The following is a 21219-nucleotide window of genomic DNA, read 5'->3' on the forward strand; positions in this document are numbered from 1 at the left end:
TGGGTGGCGCAGTCGGTTAAGCGTCCGACTTCAGCCAGGTCACGATCTCGCGGTCTGTGAGTTCGAGCCCCGCGTCGGGCTCTGGGCTGATGGCTCATGATGGCTCATGATGGCTCATGATGGCTCAGAGCCTGGAGCCTGTTTCCGATTCTGTGTCTCCCTCTCTCTCTGCCCCTCCCCCGTTCATGCTCTGTCTCTCTCTGTCCCAAAAATAAATAAACGTTGAAAAAAGTAGAAGTCCATCAATTTTGGGGGGCGTGAGTGTTTCAACATATGAATGGGGGGACACAAGCATTCATACATAACACGTGATTTTGCAGGTAAACTGAGGATTGAAGGCCCACTGAGGAGACTCCATTAATTTCATTTTGCTTATGTTTTCATTAAATCCCAGGTCCCATATTAATTTCCTCGAATCTTTTGGGAGGGAGTGAAACTTCTGTTTGGCTTTTTATTTAATCTAGACTAAAGATTTAGAGAATATTTTAATTATTTCTGTGGTTTTATGTTACCTATTTCCAACATACACATGTGAATATTATAGTTCCAAAGGCCCTCATGTCCTTGTTAGTAAAGCAATGATATACACAGCAGTGAAAACAATTAGTAAATTTATTTTTCTTCTGTTTGCACTTCACCTCCAAAAGGTAAGCATTGAATTGGCTTTGGTTGTACGTATGCCTGTATTGTAGTCCGGCTTCATGGTAGGAATTTGGGACGTGTGGAATTTAGACACACCTGTGAAAGCCCAGCCTGCAGGTTCACTACCATCCTTGTAGTCTCTTTACAGGTTGTTAACTAAGTGAACAATTTGTTTGAAGTATACTTAGATGATAATTTAAAGAGACGCTAAGCCTTTTTTTTTTTTAATCAGCTGAAGAATTTTGGTCAGTTGTGTCGTTAGCTAAAATGAAGTATCACATCACTGTCACTAAAACATGGATTGATTAATTTATAGCCCCTGTCATCTCCAGCCATCCTGAGTGCATCCGTGTCAGCCATGGGGGCAGCTGGTCAGTAAGAGGCAAAGTACTGTGTTTTCTGGCAGGCACAGCCCAGCACGTCCTCTTTGAACATGAAGCGCAAAATGATAGCACTCAAAACTTTTTATCCTTTTCGCCAGTCGGCCGTTTGTCTTTTCCAGTGGATGTGGGGCTGCCCCTAACCTAAGACAGCACACGCGTGTTCTTAGTACCATGGTGGGGGTGGGGGAGGGGGTGTGCACACGTCACGGCCCTGTCTCTTTTTGTGCCCTGACCCTTGTCTTGCCTAAGATATTCTCTGCTGAGCCATCAGAGGAAATCGCCTTCACAGTGGCTTTGCTTCTCAAGGTTTTGTCCCTTACCTTTCAAAGACCTACTTCTCTATTAGGTACTCTTTCTCCTACATATTCTTCTCTTATAATTTGAAAAGCAAAAGGATAATTGGGGGGGGTACATTTTTGGGGTACTTATGCTGAAACCCTGGTAATCTTTGTAAAATTAAATTAATGCTGTTATCTTTTCCAAACCTAGGCACTTCCTGTCATTAGACAGATTTCAGGCCTACTGTCAGTTATTTCCTAAAATGTTAGTACAGTTGATTTTGTGGTTTCTGATATGAGTGAATCCAGAACTGGAAACACATAATCTCCTTGTGCACAGATTGCTTTGAAGTTGCTTCAGGACTCACTAAATCTCCTTCTGCGTGTCTTCCCCACCCCCCCCCCCCCCGCCCCCATATGAGTTTTTCCAAAGTTTTTGGTCCTTTCTTTTTTTGGAACTTAATCAGTCTTTCCCCAGCTCTACAACCACCACTTAAAATAATAAGATAAATAATATTTATTTATTATAAAATAATAAGATAAATAAGATAAAATAATAATAATAGCTTGTCTTCAAGTGCTTTAACTTCATTGACATTGCCAGGAACTTTTGGGTGAATTCTCTGTTGACCCCTGGTTTTGTGAGGTATTTCTGGGTGAGGCCATGGTATCCAGGTCTCGTTTTGAGTCCCCCCCACATCCAGTTGGGTGCAGTGACTCTCCATTTCTCTTTCTCAGTGCAATCGCCTCGATCCTGAGGGCCTGGCTTGACCAGTGTGCAGAGGACTTCCGAGAACCCCCTCACTTCCCTTGCTTACAGAAACTGCTGGATTATCTCAAACGGATGATGCCAGGCTCCGATCCGGAGAGAAGAGCGCAAAATCTTCTGGAGCAGTTTCACAAGCAAGAAGTGGAAACTGACAGTGAGTACTGACTTGATTCCAGGGAACAAGTTAGATTCTGATTCTGCAGTCCCCTTGTTGAAGAAATGTTCTCCCTGTGCTTGATGAATGACCTTGGTTGGTCTCACAGAGACAAGCTGCTGGGGGGATTGGTGGTGGGTAAAAATTGTAAAGTTTATCTCAGTGCTAATTACAGAGCCTAAGAGTTTTAGAGCCAAGAAGGAGATTTTTAAGACCACCTGGTGTGGTGTGCTCATTATAGGTAAAGAAACTGGCCCTGAGAAGTGCATTTCCTGGGGTTTCTTCTAATACCATAAAGACGATGGTCCTCTTGATGGTCCTTTACCTTCTCTTGTCAACATGTCCCATGCTGAACTTGAATTTGCTTTTTATGATCTGCCTCGTGGCTCCTCTTTCTATCTAATGGAGGAAACCCATCACAACCACCACTGTTCAGCGGGTGAGGATTTAAATGCATTTGTGCTCCAGCCCTCACGAAAGTTCGAAAAGCCCTGAAAAAGTGTTTCTCTGTCAGCTAGAAAACGTCACTGTCATTGAGCTTCTCGGATGGCCTCATCAAAGGAAGTTTCTGTGGCTGTTTTTTCCTATTGGAGGAATTGACTGCCTGTTTTCAAGGACAAAGGAAGGGCCACCGCTGCAGGTCGTGGGCAGCTTGGAAATATCAGGCTTTGAAGAAAGTCAGAAAGAGGTTAGGACAGGCTTTCAGTGTGACGATTTATCCCCCCACTGGCCTGCCGGGTGATGGTTGCCATGGCGGCTGACCCACTTGGAGCTTTTGACAGGCATTTCCCTGAAGTGACGCCCGATTTCCTCAGTGAGGGAAAGGAAACGGTTCCTCATCACCGATAAGGGAAGCTGCCTGAGTGCCAAAGAAAATAACCTTAAATTCCAAACGGTACCTGTTGAACGTTTTATGTAGGGGGATCAGAGCGGTGGGTGCCGGCAGGGGGGCGGTACAATCGCATCATTAGAAGCTGACTGCCAAGTACCCGTATCTAAGATGACTTCATCTGCCGGGAATGTTTGAATACCAGGGGCACTCCTCCAGCTGCCGGACCTCAACTCCCTTCAGGCCTCCCCGCTTGTCTTTGAGCCAGAGTGGAAAATGCTATGTTAGAGCCCAGCTCTCTCCCCACTGGGGCTGCCCCTGGCTCCGGGCCTAATTGGGGAACCGGTGGGACCAGTCGTTCATTGTTTCCGACCCAGGACTGGAAGGCAGAACTCATTTGGCAGGCTGAGGCAGGGGAGAGGGAGACTGCCTGACTTTGGAAAGGCTTTTATGCGATGCTCGAAAATGAATTTTTTTGGAGTTTGGAAAATTTTAATCAAGAAAGCTCCAAACTCTCTGTTTATTAAGCACAGCAGTCATCACGGACAAGGAGTTTTAGGAGCTTGGTTCTCATGGGCTTATTTTGCCCAATTTCATGCTGGCAAAAGCAAAAGTTTTCCTACATTGTTTTTTAAAAGTAAAATTTTGCTTCAAGTTTTTACTTACTTACCTCTGGAAGAGAGTCAAAAGCGGAAACAGTGAAGGCATGGCCTAGGCCCCAGAGAGAAAGGGCTACGTAATCTTCTCACACAGCAACATCCAAGGCACATAGAGGTTGCCATGAGTGTTTGTTGAATGAATGAGGGGGTCTGACCTTACCACACATCCTCTTGGGCTGGCGTGGGTCAGCCTCTGCACGGCAGAGTGATTGGGATAGATTTATAGAGTAGCTAGCAAAAGGGATGAGAGGCCCATTCTGAACCTTTGCGATTTCAAATGTTTAATTCCTTTGCTGAATTGGAGAGTACCAGAGTTTTGTGGAGGCAGAGTGGTGAAATCATAGGGTTTTAGGTTTTGCTTTTTTTTTTTTTTTTTTTTTTCCAAAGCTCATGCCTGTTTGTGTTCCAGCCTTTGGAGGCAGGCATGGATCCCCTCCTACTTCTAACCCAGCCCCATTCACATGAGTCCTTTCAGCTCCAGGGGGAGGAGTCCATCCTTAAATCACATACCTCTCAGCAGAGTCATCAAGTACTCGTGGTACTGTGACAGGGGGAGTGATGTGGGGTCCACTCTCAGCACCCCTCTCCCCTGGAAAACTAAGGAAAGGCCATCTCAACTTGATCCGAGATGCATAAAAGTCGTATTCTACAAAGGAAAAGAGAAAAAGCTTAAAATGTAAACATTCTGGGGGAGTAGTAACGCACTGATTTAAATTTCTGCTAACATAGAACTGAATGCAGCTAGCTTTTTTAGTTTTTGTTTTTGTTTTGTTGAGAACAGATTTAACAGGAGAGCAAGGAGTGTGAAGGGTGGAGGTGTGGGGGATGAGGTTGGAAAACAACCTAGGACAGTTCTGGGGAGTGGGGGCTGGGGTTCAAATGAAACTTCATCCAATCCCACACTCTTTCAAAATGGAGTCTGGAGTTCTGAGCCCATGTGCTGAGTCCTTCAGCTTCTGATTTGGGATCCAAGTAGTTATTATAGTGATTTCCACACCCCCTCACTTCTTCAGTCTATGCTCTGTGTAATTTACTAATTGATAATCTTATCCAAAATAAAGCTCAGGTGAATTTAGTTTCAGGTTCTTCTGCTTCATACATAACTTTAGGTGGAAGCTGAAAGTTGCTCCAAACATCTTGAGAATTCTAAGGACTTTCTTAGAATTCTGAGGATTTCATCAGCATTTCTGACACCATATGTCCCATTCTCCTACCTGATGCCTGGCCTGCTTTCATGCCCACTCCTTCCAGGCTTCTGGTTATAAATGGCCAGTGATTAAGAATTGCATAGTTGGGGCTTAAAAAGCAGTTTGATTGGTCCTTAAACTGAGCAGAGGGTATGAGGGAGCCAAGATGAGGGAAACCCCCAGAATGTAGCCCAACTTTGCTTCTCTAGACTTTGCTTGACCTGGCTGTGTCCCTGGCCTAGCTATCAGTGGTTTAACAAAGGGGTAACATGAGGCTTCTGAACTTAATAAAGAATCTAAGAACAGATTAAGAAGACCTCCATTTCACTCAGATTAATTGTGCTTACTATTTTCTCCCTGTGGGTTTTCCGAAGGATTAGCCCTCTTCTTTCTTAATGAAAGAAGTTCCGTTTGACTCTACTAACAAGGTCATAAACAGTGGCACCAGGTGACTGACTTTTTTTTTCCACCTGTGAACAGATGGGTTTCCCAACACCATCTTCTTCAGCCTGGAAGAGGAAGAGGAACCGGAAGGTGGAGGGCCCGCAGAATTCACGTGCTTCCCAGAAGACCTTGTGGCAGAGCAGCTGACCTACATGGACGCCGTAGGTCTTCTCTTTGTGCTTCCGATGTGCTGCTACTTAAAATGTGGGGAATGACAGTACTGGTGGGCTGGGGAGGGCAGTGGGGTAATGTGATTTAAGTCTTTTCGAATCCCCAGGAGAGGCTATGCCTGTAAATGCGGAGTGAAGATGGGACTTGAATCAATCATCTGAATAATTCAGGCTTAAGCTCTTCTTGCAAAGCCGGGTGAAGGTGCTTTTTACTTGGCACTCGATACATGGAAGTAAGAATTCTAACTCTCAGGAAACAAAATCTGTCCTGTTCCGTGGGTATTCTCTCCCTCTAGACTCATAAATATTTCAAGATCTGAACTGTTTATTTGGAGGATTGTGAAGCGGTCAAAGTATAAATTAGGATAAAATAAGTTCACTGAATCCAAATGTGACTGTATCTGGCAGTTCATTTCCATGTGTGTCTCCTGTACTTTCCCGAAGTTTGTTAGCCGTACATATTTGATCTCATCAGTCACATGTCCTAGCTCAGTGTCAGCTGGTAAATAGACTATTATAAATTATCGTGACGGTTTAAACTCTCGTATACTTACTACTTTGAAGAAAGCAGCAAGTAAAGTGACAGAGTTTCCATCTAGTGAGCATGCAAATAGAGTATCAGAAGCAAATCAGATAGTCTACGTAAAGTAAATCCCTGTGTTCTCTCTTTTATATGAACCCTTACGTGTCTTGCCTTGAATTGCCATACAGATGCGAATCCCGTTTAGTTGACTAATTTGGCTTTGTTTTTGTTCCACGGTTGATAGCGTAAAAGAAAGACCGGAAACTTCATTGGCTATGACTTTTAGGCAAAGACCTGGAAACCAGACTTTATGTTCCTCTGTCTTTATTTTACTGTGTGATGTTGGATAGTTTTTCCTTTTATATGCTTAGTTTCTTTATTTAAAACATCATGTGAAATAGTGACATTGATGACAGCATCGCATGCACTGTACTTTGGATCACTTGTCAGGTGGTCACTGGGCATCCCTATGCATTATACACAATTCACGATCGTGAGCACCTAGAACGTACTGTGTATGTGATTTTGAGGTCAAAACCACCTCAACCACTTTTTTTTTATTAGAAGTATAGATTTTTACCTATCCTTCAAGACAGGAAAGTCAAAATGTTGTCGGTCCCTTGAATTTTCTTTTGGCCGTTGTGTTCTGTTTGTTCAGTTGAGCAGATTGAGAAAGAACATGTGGGCTTTTCTGACCAGTTAACATATTAATTATTTACTTTTGTCCATTGAAATAGACACCACGAGGCAAGTCAAGTAGAAAAGGGTTATTTGTCCGTTTACAAAATACCAATTCACAGATGACCCAGACTATGTGCTTTCCCATATGAAATGTCTGTGTTGTCCTTAAACTCAGCCTCTCTTCTGTTCTAGCAACTCTTCAAGAAAGTAGTGCCTCACCACTGCCTGGGCTGCATTTGGTCTCAGAGGGATAAGAAGGAAAACAAACATTTGGCTCCTACCATCCGTGCTACCATCTCTCAGTTTAACACCCTCACCAAATGTGTTGTCAGCACCATCCTGGGGGGCAGAGAACTCAAAACTCAACAGAGAGCCAAAGTCATCGAGAAGTGGATTAACATTGCTCATGTAATTATCGTTTTAAAAATATTCTTTGTATTTAGTAGATACTGGAGACGATTCCTTCTCTCCGTTTAAATGGGTCTATCCATTTGGCTGAAAGGCAATCAAACAACATATGTGAGGACCCCCTGGGTTTTTGTTGCTGTTATTCTTCCAAAGTAAGAAAAAATGGTCTTTCTTAAATAGGAGCTTATTTTTCCTCTTTATTTTTAAAAAATTTTTAAAATACTTATTTATGTTTGAGAGGCAGCATGCGAGGGGGGGGAGGGGCAGAGAGAGAGGAGACGCAGAATCTGAAGCAGGCTCCTAGGCGGGGCTCGAACCCACGAACCGTGAGATCATGACCTGAGCCGAAGCCGGACACTTAACCCACTAAGCCACCCAGGTGCTCCTATTTTTCCTCTTTAAAGAAAATCGGTCCCTTGCTCACTTCTTTCAGCTCATGGGCCTGCACACTGCTGCATCTCCAGGGTGACATATGCCTGCTTTTCCCCTTATAGTCACCAACTGAGTGTCAGTTCTGCCTCGTGTTCAGTAAATACAACTTGATGGTCTAAGTGCCAAACTGATTACTCTTCACCGCAGAATGATCACCTACCTAGGCACCCTTCCAGCACCCGGAAGCATTATGTCTTCTGCAGACTTGAAGAGCCAGTACCTTCTCAGAACCCTGAATCTCTTCCCTGCAGGACTGAGGTGCCCAGATTTCACATTAATCTGGGGCTTTTCTGAGGACCTTCTATCTGAAGGTAGAAGGGCAGAGTTTATTCCTAGGTCTGAATTACATTCTGCTGAGTGTCAGTCTGGGCTCTGGGTCAGCTGCTTACATACTGCATGACTTTCGCTTATCAGTATCTTCATGACTGTGGAAACGTGAACAGTATTCAGTCAGTTGGTCACCAGACATTTCATGCGCTCCTAAATGCACATAAGCTACAATATTATGTAATTTGGGGACATTGTGAGGATAGGCACAATTAATGTAATCTTACAGGAGCCTGTAGTCACACAAGGAAGCCAAGATACTCTGAGATATACTGGGAGGATCTCAGCTGAGGCAGAAGAGGAGCGGGGCCCTCCGAGATAAGCTGCAGTGGTGGAGGGAGAAACCACTTCTGGGGGGATTGAGGAGGGCTTCATGGATAGCATGACTTTTGGACTTAGCTTTAATACTAGATAGAATTTTTGGTATTTGAAGATTGAGTTAGATTTTTTTTTTTTCCTAGACAGAAGAAATTACATCAGCAAAAGCTATGTAATTAACCACAACTTTGAAAAATAATTATTATGTAAATATCTTATTAGTCCATGTTCTGGGTTATGTGAGTCAACCCTCAACCAAAACCCATTTTGCTTTCTATCCTAATATACTTTTTTCATTAAGCCCTCCTGTTTAGGGCATAATGCTTACATTTTCACACCCACTCTCTCTCTCTCTCTCTCTCTCTTTGTATTTTACATTCTCTTTGTTGTCTTTGATCAAAGAGCAGGGCCACAATTGTGCTAGAGGATTTGCCTTATTTTGAATTTTTAGGTGCTCGGTTACCACAGACTTTTTCGTATATGAAAAAAGTAAGAGAACAGTGTCTTACAACTTAGATTTCTCCTATTCTGAATTGAGCTAATTTCTCAAGAGCTATAAAAAGAATTTCTGATAGAGTGGAATAAAGCATGGAATTTCTGCCTTCTCAGAATGAGAAGAAAAAATTTTTGTTTTGGCCATAAATGCCATATCTTTTAATCCATTCAACTACTTAGAAAGTCTATGGCAAGAATATAGCCACTGTGTGTATGACAGTGTGGCTCAAACAATGACTTTTGGTCCAAATTAAATACAAATTGTTCACATATGTGTTAATAAGAAATGCAAGTTGAACAATTTGAGGTATATTCCAAATCCCATAGCACATATTTAAAAGCCAGGGGTCTTTGTTCTTGGTCGTGTAGTTTCCTAATATTGAGCACGTTGTGTCCCTTGAAATTGTGTGGAGTAATTTAATAAAATAATGAAACTCATAGGTGGTTTCCTGCCAAGATTTATTTTACTTTTCTTGCATTAATCATACTCAGTTTCTATCTTGAGGATATTTGAAAAAACGATAATAATTTTACACACAGAAAATATTTGTGACCTGATGTGATTATATTTTCTTGGGCTGGCCTTGCTGCTGTGTTTTCTTTTTACTTTTGCACCACGTCTCCTGGAAGATACCTCCCTTTCTAGAAACGGGGCCAAATGTCTTTTGTACTCCTTTAAAACCCTTAGCTTAAGCCTCTTTCTGAATAATGTGTTCCATATGTTTATTACAATTTGCATGAAATATCTGTGCCTGAGTTCCTTTATTTATTGCAAGTTTCTTGATTTTTGGAGCATGACTTTTGGATTCTGAACCTTTGTTGAACCATGCTCTCATGGGTTTGGGTTTCCAGACTGACTGTAATTCAAAGTGCTCTCTCTCTCTCTCTCTCTCTCTCTTTCTCTTTCTTTCTTTTCAAATAAGGGGAAGGCATTGAGACATTTAAAAAGAGTGGGCATGACTTTTGTAAAATACTTTGGCCTATATACTAAGGAAATAATGTTTGGAGGTTTGTTTGTTGGGCATAGTTTTAAGTAGCCGGATTTTGACAAGCTAAGTTAGAGAATGCTGTTTTTCCTTCCTATTCGGGATTAGCATTACTTCATGAATTGACCTTCTAAGCAACGTGCAGTTCTGCCCAACCATTTTGGAATTTCTTGCTTCAGATGTTCTGCACAAAGCCAACCCCGTGCCCACACGGTGTACTCAATTGTAAACAGTGGATAGACTCCACTCCCAAATGCCTGCATATGAAACATCTCCTTTGACATAAGACATAATCCACTCTCCCCATGGTGCCAAGAATGGGACTCTCTCCCTCCCTCACTGTTTTGCTGTCCCCGCCATTCATGCGGCAGGACTTTGACTCCAGGGTCACTGGCTGCCGAGGCTATCCACTCCGTGCGGTAGCTTAAGTTTCAGGATCAGAGAGCCTTTCTCTTTACCCAGAAAACGACATCCAGACTATTTCCTGTCCTCCTTGATTTTGTTCTAAAATGCTGCCAAAATGGATTTCATTTTAAAAGCTCCGGCTTATTTTGGAAACAGCGAAGTACCAAGGTGTTTCTGAATGTTTATGAGTGTGGCACAAGCCAATTTGAAACGAAATGCGTGTGTATGAAAATATTCCCTCTTGGCTAAGAGCATGAAAGCCAAAGTTCAACTTGTGGTGAATGTTTATTGCCAAGTTATATACACCTCTCTGGGCAAGGGTTGGTCATGAGATGTTCGATACCATCTGACCTCCCGGTGGCCGCTGCCCGGCTCACACTGTGGGTCTAAAGGATATAGTGACCTTTCATGTGTGTTTTTAGGGCATCTGTGTGCTTTCAGCAGAAGAAAGTTTGCTTTCCCTAGCATAGCCTTGCAGACTCACCTCCGTTCGTGTTTTTACGAGGAAAGCTGGAAACCATAAAACTATAACAACAACGCAAAAAATATATTAAAGGGAGAAAAACAAGCATACAGTGCCAAAACCTATAAAGTGTTTCGGTGACTGGGGTGGGAGTAAGGAGCTGCTTTTTGATGTTGAGTATTTATACAGCTGCCTATTTAGTGGTAAGAATTCATAGCAGCTGTGATACCTCTAAAACAGGAAACCACCAACTCGCAGTATTATTGATATTTAAAATGCCTTTTATGTTTTAATCACCCTCCATACAGGAATGTAGAATCCTGAAGAATTTTTCTTCCTTGAGGGCCATCATTTCGGCACTGCAGTCCAATTCCATCTATAGGTTAAAAAAGACCTGGGCCGTCGTCCCAAAGTAAGTTCCCAAGTGTCCACTCTGCTTTCTTTGGCTGGGGTGACTTAGTCACTGTATAAATGGTATGGGTCCTTGCCTTCAAAGCCCATATTCTGTAACTAGAGAAACGTATTTGAAAGCCTCTGCGTGTCCCAGGCAGGGTGCACTTGACACATAATCATTAATGAGTTTTTAGGCAGAGAAGTCAGACTCATCTGCGAAGTGCACCAACATCAAGAGTATTGGCTTTGGGATGATTTGAAGGATGTGCTTGTCATCTAGAGTCTGAGGGGGAAGGGTGTGGAGTGATGAAGTTACAGCAGTGCGGCCATTCCTTCTGGTTATTTCTCAGCCATGCTCCAAAGCCCTAAGCTGTTCCAAGATGTGAGGGAGCATGTGTGTAGATAGGACGCTAGCTCTTGCTGTTTAGCCAGAATCTACTTAACTTCTGTTTCAGCATGTTAAACGCTATCTTTTTTGTTTTTTGTTTTTAATTTTTTTTAACGTTTATTTATTTTTGAGACAGGGAGAGACAGCATGAATGGGGGAGGGTCAGAGAGAGAGGGAGACACAGAATCTGAAACAGGCTCCAGGCTCTGAGCTGTCAGCACAGAGCCTGACGCGGGGCTCAAACTCACGGACCGCGAGATCATGACCTGAGCCGAAGTCGGATGCTTAACCGACTGAGCCACCCAGGCGCCCCGAGTTAAACGCTATCTTAGTGATATTAAACATCCCTAAATGTTCCTGCCTAGGGACCTGATTAACATTATTAACTGGCCACGTTTTATATTGTTTTTCTTCATATTTCTTGGTGTAACCTTTGGGACAATGAACGATATAATGTCCTTATTGTTTCACCATCTTCATTCCCCTATTTCCAGAGCTTCCCCTGGAGACCAGAGAACTTTTTGCAAAGGAGGGAAAGGTGAAGGAGGAGGCAGCTCTGGTTCCCTATCGACACAGCTTTAGAAGCTGGGGAATCTGTTATGGCTACAAACGAGGCCAATTACATTCAACAGGTCTACCTAGGTTTGAACTAATCAAGAAGGCAGGCATATCAGGAAAGAATGTGTAAACTGTTTACAGTCTATACTGTATGTAGTATGGTCGGTTGCAGCCAAGAGAGGGGCCAGCTGGTTTCCCAGGCAGGCCTGCCCCTGTGGAATTGGTGGGTTTGGTGCTTAAGAGTGGAAAGTCTAGGTACTCGGTTTCATGAGTTCACTCAGAGCTGATTAAGCCCTAAGGGACTGACACTATCCAAACTTGCAAGAAACCCAGATAGGTAAACCAGAATTTCATAAATTTTTGCTGAAAAATGTGTGCATACCAGTGGGCTCATATTCTCAGAGGAGAGTCTACTTGGGGGAAGTCAAATTACTTATGAAATAAATCTTTGATGAGCCAGCAGAAAAAATTGAAGTGGGTGGTTGTAATGCCTGGTGTTACAGAGCCGTAGAAGCCACAGCCACTTGGAGACTCCAGAGCTCCTTCTCTGTTTATAATACTGTTATCTACCAGAAGAAAACCTGGCAGATAGGCTTTTCAAAGTCCAATGCAATGTTTTTGATTACCACTTATTTCTTGGTTCTTTCTCTTCTGCATTACTTCGAATAGTCAAGCTGACTCTGTAGGTGAAAGATTAGTTAATTGGTTTTCCTTTGCATATAAATCTTATGAAAGATATGGGCATTATAAAGTCATTAGATGACAGGCGTTCGTAAAATACAATGGGAAAATCAGATGCATGCAGAGTCCTCATGTTCAATAGCCCCAGAGCCCTCTCCTTGCCCTCATCACCGTTCCCTTACTGTGGTGTCAAAAACAAAACCAAAGGGACGGTCAGGTGCTAAAATACCACCTGTGCCTGGTTGCAGTCTTTTGTGATTGCAATGAAAGGTGATCCTATCTTTCTGTGGTAGTTGATAAATAGCACGCTGTGGAAAGTCACTTAGCCAAAAGTTCCTGCACAGCAAATTTGAGGCTAAAACACAAGTAAAAAAGTTAGTGGAGCTGGAGCTGAATCTCTTGGTTACCATATGAGAAGGTTCATTCTTTCAGTTGGCTTTGTAAACTATTTCACCACAAAAGAAACCTCAAAGCCACATTCTGGCTTGGTTGGGTGGGTGTCTGGTTTGTTTCTTGGTTGGTTCATGTTTTAGTGGGGATGCTACAGAAGTGGCACAGTTTCTAGAGAAGACACTTTCATACCAGCTTTCCATGTCTTTCATTGCTAAATTCAAGGGACAGGGTTAAGATACCTTATTTGGTTATCACTTTCCCTATAATCCTTTATGCCAATAACTTTCAGCGGACAGAAAAGACGTCTGTTTATTTCTGTTTATGTAGGCCCACGTGTAATTAATTTCTTAATTATTTTTTCCAAAATGTAAATAGCTTTACTGGTTTTCTTTATTATAACAGTGATATTACACTCATTGTAAAACAAATAAGTTAATGGTGGCTTTCTCATGATAATGAAATGCTACATATTGAGTGATATTGCCCCGTTAATTCTTTGCCTTCAGAGCCCTCCACTTACTAACCCTGGAGAGGTGCAGAGTAAAGCATGAGGCCCGTGGACATGTAGTAGACTAGCAGAGGCAGAGGCAGAGTAGACACTTTGCATATGTGATCCTGCTGACTTCACAGCAGTCTTTCAGAGGGATTCCTAGAATTTTCATTGTATAGGTAAGAAAGTGGAAGCCTAAGCACGTTAAGCGAATTGCCTACAATCACTTGGGGAGTGAGTGGCAGAGCGGGGATTTGAACCCACTTCCCTGACCACAGCCTGTTCTGCTTCCATCTGTTATGACTCTGAGATGAGAGCACCAGGCTGTGATTCAGGAAATTTAGTCTCAACACTTAGCATTGGCAACGTGGACAAGTCCCTGACCTTGGCCAACATGATTTCTCAGGTCCTGCGGGGCTCTGTGTGTATTCTGAGATAAAATTTTTTTTAAAAATTGTTTTTTAAGTTTATTTATTTATTTTGAAAGGAGAGAGAATTGGAGGGAGAGAATCCCAAGCAGGCTCTGTGCTGTCAGCACAGAGTGCAGTGCGGGGCTCGAGCTCACCAACCTTGAAATCATGACCTGAGCTGAAATCAAGAGCCAGATACTTAACTGACTGAGCCACCCAGGTGCCCGAGATTTTTTTTTTTTTTAAGAACATGTCCCAGTGGAACAACTTGATACCCCAATTTAACGATCCTTTTTTATGATTATAACGTACATGGTTAGAAAAATCCGTTTCTTCACATAGGTGACCATGTCTACCTTAAAAAAAAAAACAAAACACCCTGCATGAACAAAGCCATTGGCTTCATCTGCGCTCACATCCCTCACTGATCCTGAGATCAGTGTGATCCCTCTGGAGCCATAGGTAACTGAGAGCAGCAGGGCCCAAGGTGTGGGACTTTCACTGACTATTTGTGAATATTTTCTTAACCCCTCTCACAGGGACCGGATGCTGATGTTTGAAGAGCTTTCAGATATCTTCTCTGACCATAACAACCATTTGACCAGCCGGGAACTCCTAATGAAGGTGGGTCTCTAGGTGGGGGTGCTGGGTCACATTGTCTCCAGCTCTGGAATCCCTTCAAGGCGGGAGTGGCTTGAGGGCTCCTTACATTCCTACAGTCCCAGGAGAAAGCCTGAAGGGACTAGAAGGCAGAAATTTTGTGGGTTTTTTTTTTTGTGCCCAATCTAGGGAGCTTGGGGCTGAGAAAACTGAAAGTCCAGTCCTTGGCTTCCCGGTTACACAACCAGATTGTGAAACTTGTGCTCCAGTGTGTATCTATTCGAGCTGCTCTGCAGATAGGTGGGTGAGAGGCCCTGGAGTGTCCCTTCTCAGAAAAACATCTTCTAGAATGACAGAGACCAAGCCTGCAATTCCACATCCTTTATCTGGACTAAATTGCACAGTCTGTCAGCAGTATTTATTGAATGCCAAGTGAGTGCTGACTTCTCAACTGCAGGCAGGTAAAAGTGTAGCTTGGTTTATTTTATTTCTCCAGACATTTGTTGAGTGTCCAATATTCGTAAAACATTGGAGCAGCCTCTAGGAATATGAAGGTGACCAACACAGACCCTGTTTTCAAGAATTCATCCTCTGGGTGGTGGATGTTGGCACTAAACAAGAACAGTCAAGTAAAGGTACAAATAACAGGTTGTGAAGGATCATCAGAAGGGAACATAGGCCAGATCCTATCTTCACAGCCTTTCTAGAAATTTACTGTGGATAAAAATCTACAGTAGATTGTATCATCCTTGTTTTGCAGATAGCCAAGACTCAGAGAGGTAAATAATACCTCTTAAATCACACACCTGGTAGGTGGTAGAGCTAGAATGTGAACCCTGTCTAGTGAGACTCTAAAACCTGTGTTTTTATCACTTAGCCATAAAACTGTAAATTCCTACCACTTAGGAGTAGGGGATAGGGTAGATCAGAGAAAACTTCACAGAGAAGATAAATTAGTCATTGAACAACTGTTAATTGAACATTCATTATATACTAGGCATCACATTGAAGGCAGTCTCTGATCTTAAAGAGATTACAGTCTCATGGTGGAGGCAGAGAAGTAGACAATTATAAAATCGTATAACATGCATTACCATAGGGGGAAGCTGTGAACTGGGCAATTAGAGGATATGATCCTTGTCCTTGGTCTCTTTTTCTGTAAATTGGAGACAATAAGAGTATTTAGTCCACTGACATCATAGAATTGTTTTGAAGATTCACTAAGAGAAAATATTTGAAAGCACTATGCAAATGTGTTTTTAGTATTTGGCATGCTCTGTGCACAATATGAAGCCAAAGTATGCCTAACAAATGAACACGAATGAAGTACATGCTACATGTGCAAGCTTAGAGCAGACACGTGGAGTAGGGATGCAAGTCTAGCGGAGGTGGGGTTGCCGAGAAGAGGCATCCAGTTGATGACTGTTAACATTAGTCATTCCTATAAGGGCGTCTGTTATGGTCTTCCTGACTGTTGTCCTTCTAAGTGCTACTCCTCCTTCAGGTCTCACTGTGGACTCTGCTGGGTACTCAGACTGTCTCCCTGCCAGTCTGAAAGCCTCTTGCAGGCAGGGACTGGGTTTGTTTTTTCACTGTTACATCCCTAATGCCTAACACAGCGACTGGCATGCCGCAAGTGTTCAGAAACTACATTCACCTGCATGAATTGGTGGGCCTTATGAGTCACATGACTTTAAGAACCCGCCCACTCTTAGCCCTTCTTGGAGTAGGTGATATGAGCAAGGCAGTTTCTGCTGATGCTGACTCTGGATTTGGCCTACCTGACTAACTGCACACTAAACAGTGCTTGCTGAGATCGTGTTACTCCCTGCTTCACATCCCCCTGGATTTGCAGACTTTAGATGGAAACTCATCTGGCTGGAAGGAGATGGCTTAGTGGTCTCCCTGTCAGTAATACACAGCTAGACTAACTGGAGCCACATATTCAAATCCCAATAGCTCTGAGTCATCCTTCCAATGTAGATAAATTGAACGCTGTGCAGCTGATTGCCTAGTGGCAGTCTTCTGGCTGAAACCTTAGAAGCAAAGCTATGTGTAGACATTAAAGGTCCTGTAAACTTTTCTTAAATGTAGAACTTTACCCTAGTGCTCTTAGTTAAATTTCTTATACATGGCTCAGATCCCAAGGAAATGAAAAACTTGGCTATGAATTCATGTGGTCTGTGCATTATCATTAACGATAGTGTAATGTTCTGGCCAGGCCATATGTGTATGTAGGTCCTTTTCCAGTCACCTTTGTTGATCATTCTTCATATGAAGTCTATAATTCTGAGTGTTAATTCTCAGCACAGTTGTTAAAAAAAAATGAAATCAAGGTACTTGGGTTCTCAAAAGAACCACTGAGAAAAACTGCTAGCCTCTGTTTCTAATATGATTTACAGTTGGGTAATCCTAGTCTTAAAGACCTGTCTTCTCTTCTGCTTCTGGGTGGACGTCATGGTCCACCTCTGTGCTGTTATGGCTGAGGTATCATAATAATTAGCAAAAAGCTAAGGTTTTCATTGTAATTGTTGGAAAAAGTGTTTTTATTTTTCTCAAAGATTATCTGTTTTTTAAGTTTATTTATTTATTTTAAGAGAGAGAGTGTGAATAGGGAAGAGGCAGAGAGGGTGGGGGGCGGGGAGAGAGAATCCCAAGCAGGACCTGCACTGTCAGCACAGAGCCCGATGTGTGGCTCGATGCGGGGCTTGAACTCATGAACCGTGAGACCATGACCTGAGCCGAAATCAAGAGTTGGTTGCTTAATTGACTGAGTCACCCAGGCACCCCTCAAAAATTACCTTAAACCTGTTACCACCTTATGATTTCTGGAACTTCGATAACTCTGAGCAGATAAATTGTAGAGTCTGTGAATTTTAAAGCAGTAGGAAAGCAGAATGCCACCAAATCATCCTGGATCTTGGGAATCTTGGTGAGAACTCTCCCTCGTTGAACTGATATAAACAACTGCGAAAAAGGCCTAGAAATTTGGCTGTGGTAGAGATGGATATGTAGTGAAGTTCCAAAACATACTGAAGTCAGGGTTGGAGCAGAGGCTGTTAGGACTGTGAAGGCCCTTTCAGATAGTTACCATTAATTTCTGGGCTACCACGTAAGCAATACTGATTGAGAAGAATCCAGTGCCTGTGGAACAGCCTGGTAGAAGAGACCCCTCTGAGGCCCAGGAACAGGATGGCTGAGGGCAGCCGATCTCTGTCAAAGATAGAGGTAGAGAGAAGGTGGGACTCAGGTGAGAAATTTTCACTAGAGAGGGAGGGGAAGGGGAAAGAGAGAGAGGTGGAGGAGGACAGATACCAAACAGAGGGGGAGGGAATGTAAGAAGGAAGAAGGAGGTTGATGGAGAAAGAAAGAGAGATCTGGAATTCATCCCAACATGGGCAGTCATTAAGGGTAGCATTTCCAAAGACGTGAATATAGTGCAAAACAAGAAGGTGACTTTGGCAGAACGAGGAGGCACTAAGAGCCTGAGCATGGCCGGCAGAGGAGCCTAAGGAGCCAGAGTGAGGCCATCAGCAAACCTGTGAAAAGTTCCAGGGAGTTTCAAGGGATTGGTGGTGTAAGAGCTGCGGAGCGAAGGATTTGGGGCAAAGAAGGAGAAAACTGACACCGTTTGAGGTGCAAGTAGTAGGTGTTCAATTGGCGCCTCATCTGGGAGAGCTGGCACCAGTCGGTCTCTTGAGTTACTCATCCGGGAGTGGAATCTCACTGTCTAGAAACGCGAGGTCATGAAATGAGCAAGCTTATTGGCTTGCTCCCAGAAAGGAGCCTGTCCTGAGCGCTCTTCCCTTCTCTCTCTGCTGTTCTGTGGCTCTCAGGAGCCTTTTAACCTGTCAGAAATCCTTCTTAAGAGTTTTAGATATATCTTCAATAATTTCTGCACACAATTGACAAACTGGAAGGGAACCAGAGGGACTCACACAGGAAAGGGACACTTACCTTCAAGTCAGATAGAAATGATTTCTCACTCCAAGCAAATTCTTCAGAAGACGGGGGGGGCTCACCACCACCTAGCATGGGAAATGGCACATTTTAGGCCGCTTTCATTCATTCCCCAGGATAAAACTCTTAAGTAGGTGTTTGTTAAATGATACCGCTCCTCATTATTATTTGTAATAGGGAGAATTGCAATAGATCATGAGTCACTGCAGGTTCTGGACCCAGGTTAAGGCAGGTGAATGATAGAGGCCACTGGTGCCTCGCTGACATCGGAGAGGCCAAGTCACTGCAAAAGATGCGTTTGCAGCATGTGGCAGGGAAAGGTCACATGCTGTGGTGATATTATAAACCCCAGGAAGACTGACCGAGGAAAAGCTACTGTAGAGCTTATGCCCAACTGAATTGTGAAATTTGTCCCCCATTCATACAGTTCCTGGAAAATGAGAACTTAACAAGACCTTGAAACCACAAAACCAAAACACTGTGTTCAGTCAGCAAACTGGAGTTTAGTCACTATTGTGGAAGAGTTTGTTGTAACAACAGACAGGAGGAGAGAAAGGGTAGCCGTCCGCCCTCAGGCGCCAGGAGGAAGGATTGACTTGTAAGAGTACCAAACCTGAGGAGCAACTTGCGAGGATGGATTGGCCAAGAAAAATGGGGGAAAAATGTGTGAAGGTCTGGCTTTCATAGATTAGTGCCGCACCATGATACTGGACTTCCTCAGAAAACTTCCGGTACAAAAGTTTCCTTTAGCTAAGAAATACCACAGAAATCATCCCTTTTCTTTCACAGAATGCTGGCACATGTATTTCAGGCCCAGATCAAGAAATCACAAAATGTACTGAGGAAGCGATCTTCATTTCCAGGACATGTGATTACTCTGAGTGAAATTCAGGATATGTAAAAATGGTCTCCCGTTTTGGGACTTGCCTGCCTTCTATTGACCATTGATGTTATCCCCAAAGTCAGGGTTCTTCTTACAAAGCAGGGGGAAAACAGGATAATCGGAGGCCAGCAGACCTTACTGCAATTAGACCACTTGCAACAAGCCAGCCAAACATTTCTATAAATTCATCCCAGAGCCTGCTGGAGGCCTCTTCATTTTGCGTGGCACCGGGTGGCTGTGCAGAGGTTCTGTACCGGAAGCTAGAGGCCTCTGTGTTTCTTCCTAGTGGCCTTCTCCATCACTCTCCTCTGTGTGTGCTTCTGTGTCGTAGGAAGGAACCTCAAAATTTGCAAACCTGGACAGCAGTGTGAAAGAAAACCAGAAGCGGACTCAGAGGAGGCTTCAGCTCCAGAAGGACATGGTACGTATGGCCCCCGGTCTTCCCCGAGGGTCCATCAGAAGGCAGCCCTATGTGGGCGGTGGGGCTCCTGCCTGGCACCCCGTCTACAGGATGCCCCCGCTTTCAAGAACGGTCTCCGTCCTCTACTTTGTGTATTCTCAGCAACCCTGGGAGGTCTGTAGCAGAGACATTGTCACTCCCGCTCCCATCTGACCCAGTGGGAAATAAACACTGAGAGTCACAAATCTGAGCGTTCTCTGGAGCGTTTGTTCTTCTAGAGGTAAGGCAGAGTCTGCCGCGGGTAGGCTCCCTTCCCTCTTGCTGGCTTCCTCCATCCACTTCTGCACTTGGAAGCTACTGCTACCTTGGCCTTGGGACCTCCTGGGCTTCAGTTCCCCAACAGGAATGCCTGCTCTAGTCAACTTTGGACACATGGTGACCCAGGACCTGAGGAAAGTGTCTTCTCCCAGGAGGACTTGGTCCACATACTGGCAGATCTTTTCGTTTGTTCGAAACCCTCTCCATTTTCCACTTTCCATACTAATCCCAAGGACTAACCAGACCTTTTTTTTTTCCCTAGTTTTTCAGTACTGAAAGGAGCACCATACCTTCCTCCTTAAGACTGAGAGATAGTTACCATCTTTAGCCTTATCTTAAAAACTCTTCTTTTAGCATGGAAGGGGGAAAACCAGAGAGAGGAGATGAAAGACTGACAACCTTTCTCCTCTTCGGAAGGTTGGACATAAATCAGAAACGTTGAGTTTGAATGATAGGACTCTTCTGTAACATAAAGCCGGTAAAACATTTCACAGCATTTCAGACTTTTTTTTGGTTGTCCAAAGATAAGTTAAAAATAGCTATTAAAAAAATTATTTTAGTTCAGGCTGAGACCTTGTGCTCATAACAGGGAAGGACAAAAGTGCCTCTGAGAATGAGTCCTCAAGGTGAACCTCTGCCGGAAGTTCTGGCCAAGAACTCCTATTTAGAGTTTTATCCTTCTGTGAACACTCTCGAACATACTTGTATGATCTCCTAGCCAGCCTCACATGGAGCAGCCTGGTCTTGCCCTGGCTGAGACATTGTTTTCTTCCAGAACTTCCATATGTGCCTGAATGATGTGAGGAGAAGGCGTCCCTGCAAGCCCCTTTTTATTTTCTCTTCAGAATGGTTAGTGCCTCAGTGGCCTTAGGGAGAATTGACATGATATCAAAGGAAATTTGGTGACATCAATACTGTGTACACCTGCCGTCGCAGTGATTCTACCTTCATTTCCAAGGGACAATTTTTTTTTAAGTGAACTTTTTATTATGGAGTTTACAGAAAAGTTCCAGATAATACATAGAGTTTCTGTGAAGCCCTCACTCCGTTTCCTCGATTGTTAACACCCTCTCTCACTGTGGCACATCTGTCGACACTAAGGCACTAACACCTGCATGCTACTGTGAACTAAAATCCAGACTCTGTTCGGACTTCACCACTTTTGCATTACTATGCTCTTTCTGGTCCGGGA

The 21219-nt window shown here is 43.5% G+C and overlaps 1 protein-coding gene across 4 annotated transcripts in view; it reads left to right on the forward strand.

Moving 5' to 3' along the window:
• The window catches only part of RGL1 (ral guanine nucleotide dissociation stimulator like 1), a 266263-nt gene that overhangs the window by 216938 nt on the left and 28106 nt on the right, over positions 1 to 21219 (forward strand). For all 4 annotated transcript variants that reach the window (XM_045452657.1, XM_045452658.1, XM_045452656.1 and 1 more), the window contains 6 exons: positions 2042 to 2226; positions 5382 to 5506; positions 6912 to 7127; positions 10862 to 10965; positions 14406 to 14490; positions 19641 to 19730. In XM_045452657.1, coding sequence (XP_045308613.1) covers positions 2042 to 2226; positions 5382 to 5506; positions 6912 to 7127; positions 10862 to 10965; positions 14406 to 14490; positions 19641 to 19730 — 805 coding nt within the window. The remainder of the gene's footprint in view (positions 1 to 2041; positions 2227 to 5381; positions 5507 to 6911; positions 7128 to 10861; positions 10966 to 14405; positions 14491 to 19640; positions 19731 to 21219) is intronic.

Source organism: Leopardus geoffroyi, chromosome C3 (assembly GCF_018350155.1).
Source record: "Leopardus geoffroyi isolate Oge1 chromosome C3, O.geoffroyi_Oge1_pat1.0, whole genome shotgun sequence".
NCBI classification, from domain to species: Eukaryota; Metazoa; Chordata; class Mammalia; order Carnivora; family Felidae; genus Leopardus; species Leopardus geoffroyi.